This window comes from Bombus affinis, chromosome 11 (genome assembly GCF_024516045.1).
Source record: "Bombus affinis isolate iyBomAffi1 chromosome 11, iyBomAffi1.2, whole genome shotgun sequence".
NCBI classification, from domain to species: Eukaryota; Metazoa; Arthropoda; class Insecta; order Hymenoptera; family Apidae; genus Bombus; species Bombus affinis.
The window spans coordinates 6,921,569-6,934,181 of record NC_066354.1 but is presented as its reverse complement, the minus strand read 5'-3'; the positions used below and the strand labels follow the sequence as shown (position 1 = coordinate 6,934,181).

Here is a 12,613-nt window from a genome sequence, read left to right as displayed (position 1 = left end):
GTTACGATTTGGTACGATAAAGCTACCGACATCGTCCATTCATGTTTCCTTGCCGTGAGTCGAACCGAAAATACAGCCTCGTCATGACGGATTTAGGGATGGGAATTTTTCAAAACGTTAACACACTCACCGATCCGCCATTCTCATTCTTTGTGTTTATCCTGGTAGTGCTAATGGTGGCGCCTTCTGAAAAATATTTCGCGCACCCTTTAAATTAAAGCGCATCTAAAAGCTCGCAAGGGCTGCGTTCGCGTAAAAAATTCGCGCTAATGGACTGACTCATAAAATATACATTTTTACGGGAGAGTTTTCGAACGTTCTGTGGTTTTAGGGTTCTTTACGATTAAAGGATTTACATTTGGCTATGGCGATGGGTCTGTACGTGAAGAATTTGATAGACCGAGCCGTGAAAGATTCGTATACATATAAATATTTTCTTTCAAGCTTTTAATCTTTATGGGGCTTCGGTCTTGATTTTCTACATTTATTTCGTTCTCGTGAGATAAAGTAGTAAGAAATAGGAAGTTGGAAGTAAAGAGAGGATTCGTGTCGAATTCAAGGCTGCCCGTATCATCGAATATTAGCAACGATGTCTTGGTATATCACGGCTTCGTAATCTCGTGAACTCGAACGATAAAACGCGATGACATTCTATCTTCTATTCGTTCCTATTCGTGCATCAGACTCGAAAGTTCGCGTTGTACGCAACGCGTATAACAAAATGGCTGAATTTTGCCATGTAACTTGGCCGGCCAAACGATAAACCAAAAATTAATCTCTAATTTACGATATTCAAATCGGAGAAACGTTTCCGCGCTTTCCATTGTTGGCGATATTAATACGTTTTCTGCTAAACTCCACCCTCTTTTGATCCATTTAACGTTCAAGATTCAATATACCCAAGTTCATCGCTTTCAGTTCAAAGTACCATCACTTTGTCTCATAAAAGTTTCCTCTTTTTTCGTCGTCGCTTTTCGCAAGAGGATGGGCGACTTCCCGGTCAAAGCGGTTGCCGTTTTCGAGTCGCGACTGTCCATTAAAACGCGAGCTTCTCTGACGCAATTAAAGCCAATCTCGCGTTGCTTAATAACGCGAATAATAGAATGTTGCCGCTTTTACGCTCGAAACTGAGCCATTCGCCTGGGAAGGACAGTCGTTCTGCGAGCTTCCTTGGCTCCTTACGTGACTAACTTCTCGCCCAGTGAATCATTTTCAACTGTGCTGCACTTGGAAAACGGGCTTTTTACGATTGCACGCTGCTGCGTGTCGCGAATTACACCGTGAACGTCGAGAACGGTGTATAAACGAATTTACGAGCTTCCTGTGGCTGTCTTAATTCTCTCTTATGCATCTGAAACACAAAAGAACGAGACTTTGTGCGTTACGGTAACGTTTACACGGACTATCGCAATGACGGCTGTAAAAGCTACAAGGAAAAGAATAAGTGTCGCCGATAACGACGGTATGACCAAGTTTTGGAAATATTTTTCAAAAGGTGACGACCATGATGAAGCAGAACGTAAAAGTTTATATCGGTAAAGAGATAAAAATGAAAATAATATAGGAAAAAGTTTATGAGAAAGAAGTTCAAAGTGTAGGGGAGTAGAGAACAAGTAAGAAAAATTAGGAAGAAATGGGGAGAAAATAGAGACGATGGAGGAAGAGAGAAAGGAACAGAACGATGGAGAAAAGGAAGTTTGTCGATAGCCTGGTGAACCAGGGAACTAAAATGAATCACAAGCACGGGAAGTGCAGGACGATAGGAAAATAAACTGCATTGGCAGAAAAACTAAAAGGGGAATCACAGTAAGCAGAATTAGCAGAGATCAGATTGTTACCGGGTAGAATCAAGAAAGAGACGTACGCAAGTTCGAATATTCATAATGCGAACATGAAGTTTCGCGTGTTTCTATTCACGTGTTCTGTTTCTATAGAGAATATAGGAAAATCCCGGAAAAGTAGAAAACTTGTAAAGTTTCTCTAAAGCAGAGGAAGTGACTTTGAGCATTACCTTACACCGTTACTCAACGCAGAAGGAAAGAAACGAAAGAAACTCCTCAAGTTCCATAAATCTCAGCTTGCATAACAGTTATTTGGTCTATTGACTGGTAAAAAAATGGCTGATAGAGGAAAGTTGGCTATAACAATGGGCTTAAAGAACATCAGCCTTCTGGCAGTCGGGATAAAGAGGAAAGCACGAAACATTTATTCATTAATCAGCGGGCAAAAGCCAGTCGGCGAAAAGGAACGCGTCGGCTGATCAACCGATTTTTCGCGAATATTTCCGCGAATATTTCTGTGGATATCTCCGTGAATATCTCCGCGAATATCTCCGCGAATATCTCCGCGAATATCTCTGCGAATATTTCCACGATTGTTTCGTGCGATCGGCTTCCACGTTGCGCGTCTAATAAACACGCAGGGAATATGCACGCGCCCCCGGATCGATATTCAGGTTTTGTTGTGCAATTAATTATACCTATTAGCGAATCGTACTCTCGTCAATAAACGCGCCAGCACGATCCCGGGCATAATTTAATTTACGATCTAACAACGATCCCACCCTGTTACAATTGACACGTTCCGGTAATAAACGCGGTACCGGTTAATGTCGCGCGAAAATTGTCGCACTTTCACGCACAATCGTTAATTCACGCGTGATTTCCTCGACTCAGGGTGAATTCGCGATAAGGGGAAATTCGGTCGGTCCGTGTCCATAATATGCTTCTTTTTGCTCCGTGTATCAACTTCTTCTTTTGGAACGATTTTCAAAATGTCGAGGAACGGGTTAAGGTTAATTTGAAACCGACGACACACTAAGTGTGTCACTTATGTTCTTCTCCGATATGAACTAACGATAGATTTATAATAAAATCAGGAGAGATGAGTGTTTCACTTATAGAAATATAAAATTTAAAGAACTTGAAATGTTTATACGATATAAACATTTATTAACATAAACTATCGTTTGGTCTTTAATCGTTTAATTTCATTATGAGAAGAAATCGTTGCACTTCTCCAAATAGATTTCATTCACGTTCGAACGTTAAAATATTGGACGAAAAAGTAGAGGTGTAACATATACATAAAGTTCATAGGGCCGAGTCAAAGAGAAGCTGGGGGTCGGAAATCAAAGTATCGGCTACATCGCCGTTTACGCGACATTTTCATTTTCGCCAATTATCAGGCGGCCGGGCAATCAATTTGCACGGTGAACGTTCGTTCGCCGGCCCCATGGCGATACGGCCGTACAGAAATGTTCCGACGGCCGGTGTGCTGGATGATTCGTTGGCCGTCAATTGATCAGGAACCATCGTCATTAGGCATCGGGCGTTTAACGTGATTAAGTCGCCGAATTCGTACGCGATAGCATGCCGTGCCGCTCTTCCCATCCGCAATGAAACGGTAACCGATCAAAAGCTCCGCATTACTTATGGCTGATTGATCGATAGAACACTCTCCCTCCTCTCTGTTTCACCCCGCCGCTCGCTACCGCTTCTCTCTCTTTCTCATATCTACGTCGTCTGTTCCTTACTCTTCCCCGTTTCCCGTGCCCCCTGCAAGCCTCGCAAAAGCTTTAATTCGACTACGACCACACTCTCGATTCCCAGTCATTACGATCTCGGTCTGGATCGCAAATTCAATTCGACCTGCATTTCGCAGTTTCTGTTTGTCGACCGGTTGCGTCGTTTCGCCGTTTTACGCCCACCTGCTGCAGAGTGTTAGTTATGTCCGGTTTAAAAGCTATCGTAAACCGTGTACACATGGAATCTTCTTAGCTCTGAATTGTCGTAACACCGAGTGGCTGGAGCAGAGTAAACTAGGACTTTGGCGGAGGAGCTGTACTAAAACATTCTGCACTGTAACATTTTTCCCTTGGACTGTAGCAAAGTTGTTGAGACGTACCTAATCTCGTTCTTAGAAGATTTGATTTTAAGATACGATGTACAGAGGCTATAAAATGTATTTGAGCGTCTTTTTATCAGGCTCCACATTTTATTCTCGTAGTATCAAATTTTGGTAATCGTATGAAAGTATTACCGAATCGCTCGAAAATTACACTATTTTTGAAAGTAAAATTCTTCGATTGATTCAGTAGAATCTCAAGATTGTGCATAATCGTGGTATTGCAAAAGTTTACTACCAGTCTTGGAAAATATTTAGAAAAATATCAAGTTCCCAGGGAACGGTGCTCGGCGAACCTTCTTATCCTCGTTGGGATGGAAAATTGCAACAGCTCGCGGATTTCTGAGCTCTCACGCTGATTCGCGGTCGTGCTCCCAGTGACCCAGTAATCGAGGGTCGATATTCACCGGAGCGGGTGTCTAACGGTGTCTAATGTTACAAGGAATCGCGTGAACGCCGCCGCGTGTGTCTCCGTTCGAATTGGAGGCTTTCGCGCAACCGAGGGTGGTGTGGGTCGACGACTCGTTAAACGTCGCGTGATTACGAAGAATCTGTGGATCCCGGCCGATGAAGCAATCAGTCGGTTGAATTTAAAGAAATGTTATCCAGGGGAATTCCTTCGACCGACTGGATTCTTCCGAATTATTCGAATTTGAAATTCAAAAAAGAACTCGTTGAGCAAGGAGTGCCAAAAGATCGAGTCCAGTATGGCTATGTATGATATTTAAAAGTCAGAGCTCGGTCTTTGCATCGAGTCGGCATCGAAGAAAGGAGCATTTCCTCAATTAGACGGGACTTTGTTTTACATTACGACTAATCAACATATTCATTGTTTTATTAAAATCTTAGAGTCTAGAGATAGTCATAGTCTGGAGAGAAATCTTGCTATATTCTTGACATTGCACGAATAGATAAAAGATGGATCGATTCTTATTTCGACATCATTTGCCAGCGTAATATCCGGCAAACACGAGAGCTAGCTTTCGTTTCCTCTGCACCCGCCGACACCGGTGAAAACGAGAGCCACTCGACAACTTTAAAGCCTCTGACGAACGACTTTCTCAGGTTTTCACCTGAATTTCGTTAATTAACACAAATCAATTGATCCTTTCTGTTTGCTTCAAGATTTACAATTATCAGAATCGATTTCTTTTAGTAAACATAATTGGATGATATGAATTGTCGTTAATTTATATAATTTATTAGATTAAAAGCGTACGTGTTGTTTGTACATACGTTAATATCGTTCATTGGTATTTTAATTACTCTGAAAGAATGAAAAAGGATAAGCTTCTCAGCGAATTGTTTTTTGAATCAGCTTCGCTCTTTGATTTCGCTTTTTCTCAGTGGAGATTAGAATACTCTCGGACACGAGTAAATTTAGTACGACTAGATCTGAGTCATCCGTGCGTAATTCTAAAACAGAAAAGCTGATGCACGATTTGACCTATTGTACCTGGACGAAAGTTTCTAATGTTTCCGGAAGGCCAAAAAATGGCACAAACTTTTCGATAGAAAAATCCCCAAATTCTCGTAAAATGTACTTACCGCTTTTCTTTATTTATCTCTGTCGATCTTTCCTTCGACTCAATTTACACGTTTCTCTTCTCTTTCTTTCTTTTTTTCTGATTTTCTGTTAAACATATTGACTCGTCAACAGTGTGTTTAACTAGAATTATTTCGTAGATAAACGTGTCTGGAGAAAAACAGAATGCAACAGATCACGGGTTAAACGTTGAACGGACAAAGGTAGCCGGTTATCTTGGCGAAACTTTAAATAGCTTTTTCGCTCGGCTCCGCGGGAGTCGACGACGCCGATAAAAACAACCGAGTTTCGCGAAGCTACTGGTTTACTCTTTTAAGGGCCGAGCCAGTTTTCTTCTTATTGGCTCGCCCCTGCGAATTTCGAGATCGTAAATGCAAATAACTTACAATCGGAGCATTCGATCGTTATTCGAAAATCGAATTTACAGCTGTGTTCCTTCGCTACGATAATCTTATTCTACAAAACTTTCTTTCGAAGCATGAAATAAAGGATCACGAACAAGAAAATTACTCTGTTATTCCGACTACGAAACACAGAACGAATAATTGTCGTGGAAAAATTACTTGTTAATCGAGTAGTCCTTCAATAAAAATGATTATATCATATTCATCCTTAAAGATGAAATATTTCTACCCAAAAACACTCTAAGGTTGTATCTATTGGAACCAAGAAACGAAACTAAATAGATAACTACACGAGTAAACGGTCCGTGTGACCCAAGCACGATCGTGTGAACCGTGAAAGTTAGGAGAAGATCCCGGTAAATTTAGATGCACCTCTTCGTTCTTGTTGCTCCTCGTCGTTTCTCATCTTGCACGCGTGCGAACCAGCGCAAAAGGCTTAGGTGGAACGGTTTTTGAGGTCAAGGAAAGCAGCGTGAACAGGCTGATTCTAGGAGTCCGTTCGATTTTCTAATTTCCGGAAGCGTGTTGGTCAGCCACGCCATGGCGGCTCGTGAACTCATTCATACGGTGAACGATGGGCCACGGTTATTCACGGGTATTCCAAGCATTCCTGAATACTTGCAGCGGCTAGAAGTCAGACCACCGATGACCCTATTTACTTGGAGTCCAATTCCACGCCCGGTCCGTGGTCTACGGATGGGATACGTGACGTCAAAAGAGCCGAATCCTTTAGGTCAGCTCAACGATGAGAATTTCAGACGGTTCCGCAGGAAATTCGAAACAGTTTCAATTTTTCAACGCCTGTTCCGCTGATTTTCCGACCTGCAAGCTTTGATTAGTCGACGAACGATGTCGGGATCCTGTGAAATCGTGTTTCAACTCTTTCTAACAGAAATATTTTCATCGGTGCTTGTTCTTGCTCTTTGAACAGTGACCGCTTTACACGTGGAACTTTCGTATCGACATTTTACGTTTATTCGATGTGTTAATCATGATGCAGATATTTTCAAGAGCCGTGGGAAATAGATGCACACTTTTCTGCTGTCCAACGATTTGTTACAAATACAATTAAACTGCATGTGGCCAATTAAAATGCAGATATCCGAGGATAACTTTAGCGATTCGAGATCACGTAGAGCTGTCGAATTTCGGAGGTTGGATTGCTTGACGCGAGAGTTTAAGTGAAATAGTCCAACACCGTATTACTTTAATCCTGAAATACTTCAATTCTTCCTCTATCATTCAAATCTTGAGAAATTAAGAAAATCAGAAAATACACACATGTGTACAAAGTATCCTGTCGAAAAACTAAGCAAGAGTGAAAAGATACAAAATGTGTGGGACGAGATCCATGAGTGGAAAGTGTTTCTGAAACTCCGATCGCTGTTAAGCGGATTTACGATGGCACGTGCGGACGTTTCACGAGCACAGTGGAGCAGATAATGACGTTAAGAGGATCCGGGAGCTTGCGGTGGCCTGGCTGCGAGCACCGTTCGGACGAAAAGTATGCGTCGTGCTGGCTGTGCATCCGATAAATTTGCCCGACCTTGCCGGGGTCCCCAGCGGATTTTCTTGCGCGCCTACAATTCGAAATCGTACTGTTTAGATGGTCGTTGAATATTCACGTGTCCAGTTTAGTGAATCGTATTATCAAGCGTGTTACGTGGAGTTTATCTCTTTGATATTCGGCGTGTGTCGCGTGCGGGTCACTCCCGATTACACCAGCCACTGGTTACTTGTTGAATATCTATGGCTAATGCGATACGCTGTTGTCGACGATATGGAATTATTTATTGGTTAACCGCGACAGCTCTTTTCATGGATTTTCGTGTTGGACGGAGCAAGGTAAACGTGACACGTTGTTTGCTATACATCACTGGAATTGTTATTATATATTCTGCTGATAGACGACAAAGTAGACTCCATCAATTTGCTATTGTGGTTCTGAATGAAGAGGAGAAAGAAGGGGAGAAAGAAGGAGAGATGAGGATGTATGAATGAAGGAGAAGAAAAAGAAGATGTGTTTCGTGCTAGAGCTGCTAGTGGACTCATCAATAAAGTAGCACACCAGGCTCTTAAACGTCGGGTAGTAAAGGTTAGGTCAGAAGAGCTATTTGTATGGAGGGGATTGTTGGACGAGGACTTTGGAAAATTCTCTTGGTGTGAATTGTTTTGGTAGAGAGTTTAGAAGCTATTATCCTATTGTCTATACGTTTAAAATATATATAGCTGGTAGGCTTAGGTTTACGATATAGATATCTTTTAAAGATGGCGTTGCAGTTGGTATTTTAGAGATGTTTCAGACTGGAATGTTGATTTGGAAGGATGAATGTGTAAAATCGTCGCAAATCGATCGGATTCAACGTCGAGGGCGAATCCATCAGCGGCGTCCTGAAATGAATGCAATCAATCAAACGCGATAGTTGGAGCGTAACGCTGGCTGAATTCTGTTTCAGTTACTTGGAGATATATAACGAGAAGGTGAGGGATCTTTTGAAGCCGTCCTCAAGCACGAGCGGATTGAGAGTTCGCGAGCATCCTCGACTCGGCCCTTATGTTCAAGGTACCGCCAATCGAACATTCAGTTCGCTTCGAAATCCTACAACTTCGATGATTGTTATCTAAAATAATTGTTGTCACGGAGATTTCCTGCCACTTGACTCGTTTCTTCAGCATTTGACAATAACCTTTTCTAAGGATATTTATTACTGTCAATTTTATATAATTCAAGTTTTCAATTTCTAACATTTTTCTCTTCAAATGTATGAAACTCCTTATCACCTGCTCATCTATCCATTCTTTCGTCTTTCAAGTTTCCAAATTTGTAATTCTTCTCAATGTTTTCCGTAACAGGACTGACCCATCACGCGGTTCGCACGCTGGGGTCGTTGATGTCCTATGTGGAGGAGGGAACGAAAGCCCGGAAGACAGCATCGACGTTGCAAAATCCTAGTAGCAGTCGCAGCCACGCTCTGTTGACGATCGCCGTTGCAGAGGAATCGCAGTGTGTCGGTAACAGCGTCTGTTCGAGGAAGAAAGAGATCTCGCCACGCGGTGGTAGCAAATTACGGTTGGTCGATCTGGCGGGCAGCGAGAGCGCGGCCACGTGCAGCGGCGTACATCGACTGAAAGTGAGTCACTTCCTAAAAATAATATCGTTGGCGCGAACGAACGAACCGATCGATAGAGCTTTTTGAGCAGGTAGAAATCGGAAAGCTACATGATCGGGATTTCCCTTTCGGATGATTCGATCGTATAGGATGCTTTTATCTTCGACGAATCGGAATTCGATGAATTGAAATGTGGAAAAAGAATCGAATCGTTGAAATAATCTATTTTTTGTTCAGATGGATTCAGGCAATTTAAAATCACTTTACCAGCGTAAATCTGTTATTTACTTTACTTGAAATATACTCCCGAATTCCTATGCTCATCCTCATTAATCAAGTCGTGTGAGTTTAAGTACATAAGTCCAATAAGTGATCAATCTGAACGAAGCTTTACGTAATCAAGATACAGTTCTAGTGGTTTCATCCGACTGATCGTATGAACAAGAACGAAATAAAAAAGCAGTGCGTGACACGTGTCTTTGCAGGAGGGCGCGAATATAAACAAGAGTCTAGTGGCTCTAGGGAACGTAATATCAGCCCTTGCGGAGAGAGGCACGACCGGAAGTGGTTCGGGCAGGAGGTTCATCCCTTATAGAGATTCTTCGCTTACTTGGCTGTTGAAGGACGCACTTGGCGGAAATGCCACTACCATTATGCTCGCCAGTAAGTGTCTTCCCTTTGATCTTCCCTTCTTCTGCTCTCACTTTTCCTCACCCTCCCGATATCCATAGCCTTCGAGGTGTCCCTCCTTATATCTCTTTTCCTCTTACTTCTGCTTCATTCTTCCCCTCGTTCGTTCGTATTTATTTTTATTAGACGCCTCTTCCGTTGTGTATCCAGTTAAACGATGATTTACACGTTGAACGAACAGCTTTCTTTCCACTTTGATTCGTCGCTAATCCGTTTATACCGTTCGTTCCAGATTCGCTCCTCCAGATTTCGTCCCGTTCTATTCGAAACGCAGTTACTGCTCCATTTCACTCCTGTTCCCGAGGCCCGGTCGTACCAGGATCGCGATATTTAATTTGGGAAGACGACTCAGCTTCCAGGACGCGACAAAAAAAAAAAAAAAAAAAAAAAAAAAATTGGCCGACGCTCTCCATCCTCTCCTTATCTTCTCAGTCTCCGTTACCACCCACTCACCCAGTCCTTTCCCACCCTTGTCACTACTTAACTCCAGCTTTCCATAAATTCCAGTTAATTGCCAGAGGAGAATTATTATCGCGAGCCTCTGATTCATGAAATTATCCCGGCGATACCGGAGTCCGGACTCGGCCCGGATGGTAATTGGTTTAAATGCTTTTCCAGGCGAGCTAAGGCGCGGAGATTAAAATTCGATAACCGGCGCGAAAGCGTACTGACGGGAATCGGTAAATACGAAATCCTTTAAGCTTGTCAAAGTCGCAGTTCCGCACTGCTCTTTGAACGTTTCACTCCTGTTGGCTGACGTTGAAATGTCCACTCGATGGAACGAAATGCAACAATTCTAGCGCGTAGATTACTCGTAGATAGACCTATACTATTAAGCTGTCCCAAAAGTTTCTATCGTTTTACGAGGAAATAATAAATGTATAACATTTTTTGTTTTATATCATTCTATCGAATTATTATATATTATATATATTTCTACTCGTAGTAATAGAACAAAATGGATCATGCATAATTCAATAAATTAATATAAAATAAAATATATTGTGCACCTATTATTTCTTTATATTATAAAACGAAAGAAACGTTTGGGACAACCTAATACTTGCATACATATTATCACGGCACACTTTCACCAGTTACGATCAGTTTTTTGTTTAAAAGAAAGTCAGCGATAAGTCTTTTTCGGTAGTGGCTGGTAGCAACGAAAGTCGGTATTTTTGTTGAAAAACGAAGTTTCGATAGTAACTCTTGTAAATAGGTCGACCGTAAGTCTTGTAGAATTTGAGTCTTGTAGTTAAATGTGGCATGTAGAGAAATTACGGTACAGAATGGGAAACTCTTTTTTGCGTGGCCATCCGTACAAAGGGTGAGTTGTACATTAGGACAGACCGAGTCCTTCGTAAATCTGACCACAGATCTGGAACGTAGAATAAAATATTCGTTGACCGCGTGCAGCCTGGAAAAAGAGCGCAGATCTCTTGATTTATTTTATAACAAAATACTTTACTGATCGAATGGAATCGGAAGAGCGCGACTATTGCCTTGTCATGGATCAACTCTTTATCTCGTCAAACAGTTTCGAGATTCGGTTCCACCCAATTGAAAAATATTTTTGTTTCGCAATTTCCAGTTTATCGACATGGAAAAATTTCTTTTTTTTTTTTTTGATATTCATACATGACAAGTGCACTGACGGTTGAACCTGAAAAATACCGATCCCCCTGCTTGTCCGGTCATTGTTTCGCTCTACCACGATTTTCGACCCGCCCTCCGCTAAAGCAACATTTTACTCTTTCTCTTTTCGGTTAAACGGGCAAATGAGAATTTATCTGGTGAAACAATAACGGTGATCACCTCTTCTTCGAATTATTCCAATATTTCCGGATGACTGGAAATTCATCTAATGCATCCAACGTGGTATATAATCGCTGGAATCCAGATGGAAAAACGATCGACTAATTAGCACGGTCGGCTCGATACCACCTAAACGGAAGAATCGGCAAATATTCGTAGGCCGGCCGCGATGCGTATAATTAATCGTGGCGAAATATTCCAAACCGATGATCATCGACGTCCAATTGAATTGCTAATAGCATTCGGGGCTTATTATCGTGTCGATGGTGGAGGGGAGAAGGACGTTTAATATTCAGTGTCTGCATTAATGGTTGACCGCGGATATAGTATACGATAGACGTTCGAACGGGCCCTTTTTCTCCCATGACACCTGATCGAATTTAAAATTCCGTTGAAACGTGACGTTTTTCATTTCGCGCAAGACCTGCCTCGAACGATGGAAAACGGAGGAAAATTTGCCTGCCTCTTTTTTCGAGGGCGTCGCTTTGCGTTTCAGACCAACGGCTAAAACAAATTTATTCGATCGATTCCACCCTGAAATTCGATTAATCGTTGTTGCAACGGATTGGAAGATAAGGGAAAACAATTTTTGATGAAATTTTACCTCGTGGGACTAGTCGCTGCGATTAATTATAAGGGAAAAATAGCGAGGGATTATACGGTGGCAAATCAAAAAGTCGACGGTAGATGAATGAACACGTACGCGATGGTGTACAGGTGTTGATTACAGCGAGCTTTATCTTCTGTGCTTGGTTTTTAGCGATCTCGCCAGCAAGCGGAAGTTACAACGAGACCGCGCACACGCTGCGATTCGCGCAGAGAGCTCAAAGCGTGGTCAATCGGCCGGTGGTCAACGAGGATCCCGTGGCGAGAATCATCCGCGAGTTGAGAGCTGAGGTGGCCCGATTAAAGTCTTTATTGTTAGAAAAGGCAAGTCGAATTTATAACGTACGATAAATGAAAAATTGCGAGGTGATTTGAAAGATTCGAATACATATTGGAGACGCATTTTTCTTGGAATCATTTTGTTTATAGCCATAGAATATTTTGAGAAAAGTTTGATGGAGGAAAGCTTGGACATCCTGACGGTGAATTTTTCAAAGCACTCTCACGCATCTCGTAGTTGATCGTACATCTGAAAA

At 42.1% G+C, this 12,613-nt stretch overlaps 1 protein-coding gene across 3 annotated transcripts in view; it reads left to right on the top strand.

The window, feature by feature from the left end:
* Positions 1–12,613, top strand: part of LOC126921951 (kinesin-related protein 4-like) — a 28,453-nt gene that overhangs the window by 9,134 nt on the left and 6,706 nt on the right. For 2 of the 3 annotated variants that reach the window (XM_050734040.1, XM_050734041.1), the window contains 4 exons: positions 8,313–8,419; positions 8,710–8,987; positions 9,452–9,629; positions 12,232–12,401. In XM_050734040.1, the coding sequence (XP_050589997.1) occupies positions 8,313–8,419; positions 8,710–8,987; positions 9,452–9,629; positions 12,232–12,401 (733 nt within the window). The remainder of the gene's footprint in view (positions 1–8,312; positions 8,420–8,709; positions 8,988–9,451; positions 9,630–12,231; positions 12,402–12,613) is intronic. The other variant, XM_050734042.1, reaches the window with a different exon arrangement.